The sequence below is a fragment of the Platalea leucorodia genome (genome assembly GCF_965183815.1).
Source record: "Platalea leucorodia genome assembly, chromosome: W".
Taxonomy (NCBI): domain Eukaryota; kingdom Metazoa; phylum Chordata; class Aves; order Pelecaniformes; family Threskiornithidae; genus Platalea; species Platalea leucorodia.
In genome coordinates, this window is record NC_138859.1 from 34,370,816 (window position 1) to 34,381,375 (window position 10,560).

The 10,560-nt window shown below is 56.4% G+C and overlaps 2 protein-coding genes across 2 annotated transcripts; both read left to right on the forward strand.

The window, feature by feature from the left end:
* Positions 1-2,254: 2,254 nt before the first annotated feature.
* On the forward strand, positions 2,255-4,370 carry LOC309601946 (adenosine 5'-monophosphoramidase HINT1-like; the record flags this gene model as incomplete). Its single annotated transcript, XM_082335205.1, has 3 exons — positions 2,255-2,494; positions 3,292-3,396; positions 4,206-4,370. Coding segments are annotated over 3 exons (510 nt in total), but the record flags the coding sequence as incomplete, so codon positions are not given.
* Positions 4,371-7,557: 3,187 nt separating this feature from the next.
* On the forward strand, positions 7,558-9,664 carry LOC309601947 (adenosine 5'-monophosphoramidase HINT1-like; the record flags this gene model as incomplete). The annotated part of the gene is made up of 3 exons (XM_082335206.1): positions 7,558-7,797; positions 8,606-8,710; positions 9,500-9,664. Coding segments are annotated over 3 exons (510 nt in total), but the record flags the coding sequence as incomplete, so codon positions are not given.
* Positions 9,665-10,560: the final 896 nt, after the last annotated feature.

Sequence of the window (10,560 nt, forward strand, 5' to 3'; positions counted from 1 at the left end):
GGGTGGACCCTTGGCAGCCGGTCAAGAAGCATAGGATCGTTTAGGTTGGAAAAGACCTTTAAGATCATCGAGTCCAACCGTTAACCTAACGCTGCCAGGTCCACCACTCAACCACGTCCCTGAGCACCACGTCTACACGTCTTTTAAATACCTCCAGGGATGGTAACTCAACCACTTGCCTCTGCGGCCTGCCCCAATGCTCGACAACCCTTTCGGTGAAGAAATTTTTCCTAATACCCAATCTAAACCTCCCCTGGCGCAACTTGGGGCCGTTTCCTCTCGTCCTATCGCTTGTTACTTGGGAAAAGAGACCGAGCCCCACCTCGCTACGACCTCCTTTCAGGTAGTTGTAGAGAGCGATGAGGTCTCCCTGTACCGTTTAATACCGTTTAATATCTTCATCAATGACATAGCTAGTGGGATTGAGCGCGCCCTCTGCAAGGTTGCGGACGACGCTAAGCTGAGTGGTGCAGCTGATACTCTAGAGGGAAGGGATGCCATCCAGAGGGGCCTTGACGGGCTGGAGAAGTGGGCCCGTGCGATCCTCGTGAAGTTCCACAAGGCCAAGGGCAAGGTCCTGCGCCTGGGTCGGGGCAGTCCCCGATATCAGTACAGACTGGGTGATGAATGGGTTGAGAGCAGTCCTGCAGAGAAGGGCTCGGGGGTACCGGTGGACGAAAAATTGGATACGAGCTGGCAGTGTGCGCTTGCAGGCCAGAAAGCCAATCGAATCCTGGGCCGCGTAAACGGGAGCGTGGCCAGCAGGTCGAGGGAGGTGATTCTCCCCCTCTACTCCGCTCTCGTGAGAGCCCACCTGGAGTCCTGCGCCCAGCTCTGGGGTCCCCAGTACAAGACAGACGTGGACCTGTTAGAGCGGGTCCAGAGGAGGGCCACGAAAATGGTCAGAGGGCTGGAACACCTCTCCTCCTATGACGAAAGGCTGAGGAGAAGAGAAGGCTCCGGGGAGACCTTATTGCGGCCTTTCAATACTTGAAGGGGGCTTATAAGAAAGATGGAGCAGCGGATAGTGTGTACCTAGCCTTCAGGAAGGCTTTTGACACCGTCTCCCGTAAGATCCTCGTAGAGAAGCTGATGAAGTAGGGGCTGGATGAGCGGACAGTGGGGTGGGTTGAAATCTGGCTGAACAGCTGGGCCCAGCGGGTGGTGATCAGTGGCATGAAGTCTAGTTGGAGGCCAGGAACGAGCGGTGGACCCCGGGGGTCAATGCTGGGCCCGATCCTGTTCAACATCCTAATTAACGATCCGGATGATGGGTAGGCAGGCAGACAGACAGACAGGCCCCTCAGCGAGTTTGCTGATGATACAAAACTGGGAGGAGCGGCTGATACACCAGGGGGTTGCGCTGCCGTCCAGAGGGCCCTCGACAGGCTGGAGAAACGGGCAGGCAGGAGCCTCGTGGGGTTCAACAAGGGGAAGCGCAAGGTCCTGCACCTGGGGAGGAACAACCCCATGCACCAGTATATGCTGGAGGCCGACCGGCTGGAAAGCAGCTTTGCAGAAAAGGACGTGGGGGGCTCCCGGTGGACACCAAGTTGAACGTGAGCCGACAACGTGCCCTTGCCGCAAAGAAGGCTAAGGATATCCTTGGCCCGATATAGAGGCAAGCAGGGTTTATATATGTTACAACACAGTTGTGTAGCCCAATCGAATTGCTCGCTGTCCCCGGGGGTGCAGGGCACCACAGACCACCCTTGGGTGGCTTTGGGGGCACCGCCTGTTTTTCTAAAAGCCTCCTACCCAGCTTAGCGCAAATCCTAGCTTGATCTGCCCTCCAGCCCTCGAGCCACCAGTGCCGAACACACGCTTTGTATTTTATTTTCTCCCAGGAGGCGTGCAGCTTAGAAACGTCTGCAATTGAAGCGGGGCTTTCAGGGAACAATTTCGAGCAGCTTCTGTTGGTTCTGCGAAACGTTCTGAAAAGTTAAGGCCTGGCCTGCCCTGCCCTGCCCTGCCCTGGCAAAAGCAGTCGTTTGACTGGAGGGAGCAGCACCAAAAAGCCACAAGCACGTTTGGGGCGGACTCGATGCGGTAATAAATAACAATAAATAGTCCTTCTAGCTACAACAGCCTCTTCTGAGACCTCGTTGCCCGCCCACGGGGTCGCAGCACTACACGGCACAGATCCCTCCACCCCCAGGCCGGATCCCTCCGCGCCCCGAGGGCACGCAAACTCCCCGAGCCCCGGTAAGCACCAGGTCGGCGAGGGCGGACCCGCCGAGGGGGCGAGGACAAGCGAAAACGACAGACGAGACAGCCAGTCGAGACGCGGGATCGGCCGGCGGCGATCTGGCGGCCCAATGGGCGCCGCGGAGGGCCTGGCCGAGTGGAGGAAGCGCGGGGGCGACAAGGGGCGTTGTCGTGGCTGACGAGATTCTCGGGGCGCGGGCCGCCCGGCCCGGTGGCGCCGCTTCTGTCTTCGGAAAGGTCATCGGCAAGGCGCTTCCCCGCCAACGTCATCGACGAGGACGAGGAGGTAGCCGCGGCTTTGCTCTGTGCGCGGTTCCCTTTCCCTGCCCTCCCCTCCCGTCCCCTTCCCTTCCCCCCCTCGCCCCTCCCCCCGCGCTCGCAGGCACCCTGAGCCGAGGACCCGTTGCGCGGTGCCCGGGAGCGCGGCAGGGCGGGTGGCGGCGTTGCTGCGGGTGGCTGGAGGGAGGGTGGGAGGGACGGGGGACGGGCGGGGCCTTTCTGGGTTGTGGCGCTCTCTACTGCACCATCCCTAAAACATCGCGCTTCTTCGGTGCCCCCCCCCCCCTTCCCCGGCTGCCGCGGCGCGTACTGGGTTGCTGGTGCTGTCCGGCTCGCCTCGGTTCCCAGCCCCACCGTGTCGTGCGTGCGCGCGCGCAGAGGAGGGCCTCTGACGGTAACGCACTTGGCGGCAGCCGCAGACGTTTGCCGCGTGATATCCCTTTGGCACCGCAAGTCGTGCAAAGTTTGCTGCTGCTGCTGCTGCCGAGGGGTGGGAGTGGTCCTGCCTCGTGTAGGAGGATAGTCTTGAAACCTTAGATTAAGCACACGCAGTCAGTCTCCTCGGGGCTTCCCGGTGTGCGTACGCACGCGCGTATGTATGTAAACAGCGAACGTCTGAGCAGTGACCGTAATGAGTTAATAGAAAGTACTAACATCGCGTAAGAGAAATCAGCGTTTCGGCTTGTGTTTGGGGTATCTGGTGATCTGCTTCTGTACGAGTTCAGTGGGGCATACTGATTTGCTGAAGCTATTACCTTTCTCTGAAGCCAATTGCGTTTTAACTGTTTTATACTCTTCCTCCAGCGCCTCGCGTTCCACGATCTTTCACCCCAAGCTCCGACGCTTGTCCTGGTCATGCCGAAGGAGCCAATTATCAGGTTATCTGAAGCAGAAGATTCTGGCGAATCTGTAAGTACCGTGGAAGCGTTCTGTACGCTAAACTGTACCTGTAATTAGTTCCGAATTTACTGGACTCTTTCCCATCCCCCCCTTTCCCCCTTGATAGGGCACAGTAGGCTGTTTGGGGTTTTCTGGCGCTATAATCCTTTGCCTCTAGCTTGCAACGGGATTGAGCTTTTTGACTAAAAGTAGTGATATAAAGCAATGCTCGTCCCTGGGTATGTACTTCTGGTGCAAAATGCGGTGTTGTTTTGGGGCGCAGTCTGATGCCTGTTGTCATGGTTTGGAGTAAGAGCAGCAGTACTTCTTCTAATGCGGAGAAGAGGGCTTGGGGTTTTTGGCAGGTCAGGGCTGAGGAAGGGCAAAGCTGGTTGAGAGGTGCCGGGTGCTTTGCTCTTAGCTCTGAAAGTCAAGTTCAAAGGCTTTGTCAACCCATGCAAAGACAGCCTAAAGTTTCTTTTCCGCCCGAATGGCTTATGTTGCCCGAAGGTATAATGGGGGCTTGAACCCGGAGACGAGCTTAGCTTCTGTGGCCGTTTTGTAGTCCGTTACCGTCGAGCCTGAAAAAAATTGCGTGGCTCTTTCCCCCGCCCCCCCCCCCCCCAGTGTGCCTACTTGGTCTTTGTAGCTTTGCTTGGAAAATGTCAGTTGCAGGCGGACAGACAGTAATTTGAAGCGCAATGGTTGAATTGCTAGGAATTGGCGAACTGGTTTCTCTGGGTGGTTCTCTGCTCTCATGCCTTCCCTCCCTGCCCTCTCCCCTCTTTGCGTGTGGCTTTTGATTTTATTTATTTATGGTTTTGTACTTCCTTCTCCAGCTTCTTGGGCATCTAGTGATTGTTGGCAAGAAGCGTGCTGCTCACCTGGGCCTGACCAATGGATTCCGGACGGTTGCGGACGAAGGGCCCGAGGGTGGGCAGCCTGTCTGTCACGTACATCTACGTATTCTGGGTGGCCGTCAGTTGGGCTGGCCGCCTGGCTAAGATTTTTGCACCACAGGAGTTGCTGCACGTGTACAAATCGCCACCGAATGGATTTCGTCTGTTGCCCGTCAGTCTAGCCACTGTTGATGTCTAATTTTTTGTGACGTGTGCCTGTGGAAGGTAATAAAAGCTTTGAGCAGCAGTTGCACAATAAAGACTTAGCATGGGGATATCACCTCTGTCTGGTGTGTCTTACTGAGGGGAATAGTTCTGCAAGTTAAAACGGTGTCTCCCCGGAGTGTAAGTATGTGGAATGTTTCAGTCTGCTAACGGTGTTCTGTAGATAGATAGCGATTTTCCCAGTCACTTGAAGCGTGACGCTGGAACCGCTTGGCAGTCTCCTGCGTCTTGCAGGAAGCAGGCGCTTAGCTTTTTGGAAGTGGTACGCAAATGTACATAAAGCCAGCGTGGGCTGCTGCTAAAACTTTAGAAAATACTGTATGTGACGCTACAGGCGTGCCGTGCGAGGGTGGTTTCGGCACAGCGCAATGTGTTGGGAGCATCCAACTCCTGTTGGAGCGCTTTATCGATGGCCGTGTGATAAGGCCGCGTCGATATCCCTTTTCTGGTGAGGAGGGAGGCGGTAGGAGAAAACAGTCGCTCTGAGTGGCAGCTGTGGTGCTTCCATAGCACAGTGGAATAGCTCTCTCTGTCACTTTGGGTCAGCTGTCCTGGCTCTGTCCCCTCCCAACCTCTTGCCCACCCCCAGCTTACTGGACTTTGGGGGTGGGGTGGTTGGAGAGACAGCCTCCATGCTGTGGGAGCGCTGCTGAAACATGGGTGTGTTATCAACGCCCTTCTAGCTACAGCTCCAAAGCGCAGCACTATGAGGGCCGATATTTCCCTGCTGCCTGTGGATCTGGCAGGTGGATATTTCCAGAAGGAACTTTTTCATCCTCTTTTCTCCCCCTGTCCTGTGGAAGAGGGGCAGCTGGGTGGACCCTTGGCAGCCGGTCAAGAAGCATAGGATCGTTTAGGTTGGAAAAGACCTTTAAGATCATCGAGTCCAACCGTTAACCTAACGCTGCCAGGTCCACCACTCAACCACGTCCCTGAGCACCACGTCTACACGTCTTTTAAATACCTCCAGGGATGGTAACTCAACCACTTGCCTCTGCGGCCTGCCCCAATGCTCGACAACCCTTTCGGTGAAGAAATTTTTCCTAATACCCAATCTAAACCTCCCCTGGCGCAACTTGGGGCCGTTTCCTCTCGTCCTATCGCTTGTTTCTTGGGAAAAGAGACCGAGCCCCACCTCGCTACGACCTCCTTTCAGGTAGTTGTAGAGAGTGATGAGGTCTCCCTGTAGTGTTTAATACCGTTTAATATCTTCATCAATGACATAGCTAGTGGGATTGAGCGCGTCCTCTGCAAGGTTGCGGACGACGCTAAGCTGAGTGGTGCAGCTGATACTCTAGAGGGAAGGGATGCCATCCAGAGGGGCCTTGACGGGCTGGAGAAGTGGGCCCGTGCGATCCTCGTGAAGTTCCACAAGGCCAAGGGCAAGGTCCTGCGCCTGGGTCGGGGCAGTCCCCGATATCAGTACAGACTGGGTGATGAATGGGTTGAGAGCAGTCCTGCAGAGAAGGGCTCGGGGGTACCGGTGGACGAAAAATTGGATACGAGCTGGCAGTGTGCGCTTGCAGGCCAGAAAGCCAATCGAATCCTGGGCCGCGTAAACGGGAGCGTGGCCAGCAGGTCGAGGGAGGTGATTCTCCCCCTCTACTCCGCTCTCGTGAGAGCCCACCTGGAGTCCTGCGCCCAGCTCTGGGGTCCCCAGTACAAGACAGACGTGGACCTGTTAGAGCGGGTCCAGAGGAGGGCCACGAAAATGGTCAGAGGGCTGGAACACCTCTCCTCCTATGACGAAAGGCTGAGGAGAAGAGAAGGCTCCGGGGAGACCTTATTGCGGCCTTTCAATACTTGAAGGGGGCTTATAAGAAAGATGGAGCAGCGGATAGTGTCTACCTAGCCTTCAGGAAGGCTTTTGACACCGTCTCCCGTAAGATCCTCGTAGAGAAGCTGATGAAGTAGGGGCTGGATGAGCGGACAGTGGGGTGGGTTGAAATCTGGCTGAACAGCTGGGCCCAGCGGGTGGTGATCAGTGGCATGAAGTCTAGTTGGAGGCCAGGAACGAGCGGTGGACCCCGGGGGTCAATGCTGGGCCCGATCCTGTTCAACATCCTAATTAACGATCCGGATGATGGGTAGGCAGGCAGACAGACAGACAGGCCCCTCAGCGAGTTTGCTGATGATACAAAACTGGGAGGAGCGGCTGATACACCAGGGGGTTGCGCTGCCGTCCAGAGGGCCCTCGACAGGCTGGAGAAACGGGCAGGCAGGAGCCTCGTGGGGTTCAACAAGGGGAAGCGCAAGGTCCTGCACCTGGGGAGGAACAACCCCATGCACCAGTATATGCTGGAGGCCGACCGGCTGGAAAGCAGCTTTGCAGAAAAGGACGTGGGGGGCTCCCGGTGGACACCAAGTTGAACGTGAGCCGACAACGTGCCCTTGCCGCAAAGAAGGCTAAGGATATCCTTGGCCCGATATAGAGGCAAGCAGGGTTTATATATGTTACAACACAGTTGTGTAGCCCAATCGAATTGCTCGCTGTCCCCGGGGGTGCAGGGCACCACAGACCACCCTTGGGTGGCTTTGGGGGCACCGCCTGTTTTTCTAAAAGCCTCCTACCCAGCTTAGCGCAAATCCTAGCTTGATCTGCCCTCCAGCCCTCGAGCCACCAGTGCCGAACACACGCTTTGTATTTTATTTTCTCCCAGGAGGCGTGCAGCTTAGAAACGTCTGCAATTGAAGCGGGGCTTTCAGGGAACAATTTCGAGCAGCTTCTGTTGGTTCTGCGAAACGTTCTGAAAAGTTAAGGCCTGGCCTGCCCTGCCCTGCCCTGCCCTGGCAAAAGCAGTCGTTTGACTGGAGGGAGCAGCACCAAAAAGCCACAAGCACGTTTGGGGCGGACTCGATGCGGTAATAAATAACAATAAATAGTCCTTCTAGCTACAACAGCCTCTTCTGAGACCTCGTTGCCCGCCCACGGGGTCGCAGCACTACACGGCACAGATCCCTCCACCCCCAGGCCGGATCCCTCCGCGCCCCGAGGGCACGCAAACTCCCCGAGCCCCGGTAAGCACCAGGTCGGCGAGGGCGGACCCGCCGAGGGGGCGAGGACAAGCGAAAACGACAGACGAGACAGCCAGTCGAGACGCGGGATCGGCCGGCGGCGATCTGGCGGCCCAATGGGCGCCGCGGAGGGCCTGGCCGAGTGGAGGAAGCGCGGGGGCGACAAGGGGCGTTGTCGTGGCTGACGAGATTCTCGGGGCGCGGGCCGCCCGGCCCGGTGGCGCCGCTTCTGTCTTCGGAAAGGTCATCGGCAAGGCGCTTCCCCGCCAACGTCATCGACGAGGACGAGGAGGTAGCCGCGGCTTTGCTCTGTGCGCGGTTCCCTTTCCCTGCCCTCCCCTCCCGTCCCCTTCCCTTCCCCCCCTCGCCCCTCCCCCCGCGCTCGCAGGCACCCTGAGCCGAGGACCCGTTGCGCGGTGCCCGGGAGCGCGGCAGGGCGGGTGGCGGCGTTGCTGCGGGTGGCTGGAGGGAGGGAGGGAGGGAAGGAGGGACGGGGGACGGGCGGGGCCTTTCTGGGTTGTGGCGCTCTCTACTGCACCATCCCTAAAACATCGCGCTTCTTCGGTGCCCCCCCCCCCCTTCCCCGGCTGCCGCGGCGCGTACTGGGTTGCTGGTGCTGTCCGGCTCGCCTCGGTTCCCAGCCCCACCGTGTCGTGCGTGCGCGCGCGCAGAGGAGGGCCTCTGACGGTAACGCACTTGGCGGCAGCCGCAGACGTTTGCCGCGTGATATCCCTTTGGCACCGCAAGTCGTGCAAAGTTTGCTGCTGCTGCTGCTGCTGCCGAGGGGTGGGAGTGGTCCTGCCTCGTGTAGGAGGATAGTCTTGAAACCTTAGATTAAGCACACGCAGTCAATCTCCTCGGGGCTTCCCGGTGTGCGTACGCACGCGCGTATGTATGTAAACAGCGAACGTCTGAGCAGTGACCGTAATGAGTTAATAGAAAGTACTAACATCGCGTAAGAGAAATCAGCGTTTCGGCTTGTGTTTGGGGTATCTGGTGATCTGCTTCTGTACGAGTTCAGCGGGGCATACTGATTTGCTGAAGCTATTACCTTTCTCTGAAGCCAATTGCGTTTTAACTGTTTTATACTCTTCCTCCAGCGCCTCGCGTTCCACGATCTTTCACCCCAAGCTCCGACGCTTGTCCTGGTCATGCCGAAGGAGCCAATTATCAGGTTATCTGAAGCAGAAGATTCTGGCGAATCTGTAAGTACCGTGGAAGCGTTCTGTACGCTAAACTGTACCTGTAATTAGTTCCGAATTTACTGGACTCTTTCCCCCTTGATAGGGCACAGTAGGCTGTTTGGGGTTTTCTGGCGCTATAATCCTTTGCCTCTAGCTTGCAACGGGATTGAGCTTTTTGACTAAAAGTAGTGATATAAAGCAATGCTCGTCCCTGGGTATGTACTTCTGGTGCAAAATGCGGTGTTGTTTTGGGGCGCAGTCTGATGCCTGTTGTCATGGTTTGGAGTAAGAGCAGCAGTACTTCTTCTAATGCGGAGAAGAGGGCTTGGGGTTTTTGGCAGGTCAGGGCTGAGGAAGGGCAAAGCTGGTTGAGAGGTGCTGGGTGCTTTGCTCTTAGCTCTGAAAGTCAAGTTCAAAGGCTTTGTCAACCCATGCAAAGACAGCCTAAAGTTTCTTTTCCGCCCGAATGGCTTATGTTGCCCGAAGGTATAATGGGGGCTTGAACCCGGAGACGAGCTTAGCTTCTGTGGCCGTTTTGTAGTCCGTTGCCGTCGAGCCTGAAAAAAATTGCGTGGCTCTTTCCCCCGCCCCCCCCCAGTGTGCCTACTTGGTCTTTGTAGCTTTGCTTGGAAAATGTCAGTTGCAGGCGGACAGACAGTAATTTGAAGCGCAATGGTTGAATTGCTAGGAATTGGCGAACTGGTTTCTCTGGGTGGTTCTCTGCTCTCATGCCTTCCCTCCCTGCCCTCTCCCCTCTTTGCGTGTGGCTTTTGATTTTATTTATTTATGGTTTTGTACTTCCTTCTCCAGCTTCTTGGGCATCTAGTGATTGTTGGCAAGAAGCGTGCTGCTCACCTGGGCCTGACCAATGGATTCCGGACGGTTGCGGACGAAGGGCCCGAGGGTGGGCAGCCTGTCTGTCACGTACATCTACGTATTCTGGGTGGCCGTCAGTTGGGCTGGCCGCCTGGCTAAGATTTTTGCACCACAGGAGTTGCTGCACGTGTACAAATCGCCACCGAATGGATTTCGTCTGTTGCCCGTCAGTCTAGCCACTGTTGATGTCTAATTTTTTGTGACGTGTGCCTGTGGAAGGTAATAAAAGCTTTGAGCAGCAGTTGCACAATAAAGACTTAGCATGGGGATATCACCTCTGTCTGGTGCGTCTTACTGAGGGGAATAGTTCTGCAAGTTAAAATGGTGTCTCCCCGGAGTGTAAGTATGTGGAATGTTTCAGTCTGCTAACGGTGTTCTGTAGATAGATAGCGATTTTCCCAGTCACTTGAAGCGTGACGCTGGAACCGCTTGGCAGTCTCCTGCGTCTTGCAGGAAGCAGGCGCTTAGCTTTTTGGAAGTGGTACGCAAATGTACATAAAGCCAGCGTGGGCTGCTGCTAAAACTTTAGAAAATACTGTATGTGACGCTACAGGCGTGCCGTGCGAGGGTGGTTTCGGCACAGCGCAATGTGTTGGGAGCATCCAACTCCTGTTGGAGCGCTTTATCGATGGCCGTGTGATAAGGCCGCGTCGATATCCCTTTTCTGGTGAGGAGGGAGGCGGTAGGAGAAAACAATCGCTCTGAGTGGCAGCTGTGGTGCTTCCATAGCACAGTGGAATAGCGCTCTCTGTCACTTTGGGTCAGCTGTCCTGGCCCTGTCCCCTCCCAACCTCTTGCCCACCCCCAGCTTACTGGACTTTGGGGGTGGGGTGGTTGGAGAGACAGCCTCCATGCTGTGGGAGCGCTGCTGAAACATGGGTGTGTTATCAACGCCCTTCTAGCTACAGCTCCAAAGCGCAGCGCTATGAGGGCCGATATTTCCCTGCTGCCTGTGGATCTGGCAGGTGGATATTTCCAGAAGGAACTTTTTCATC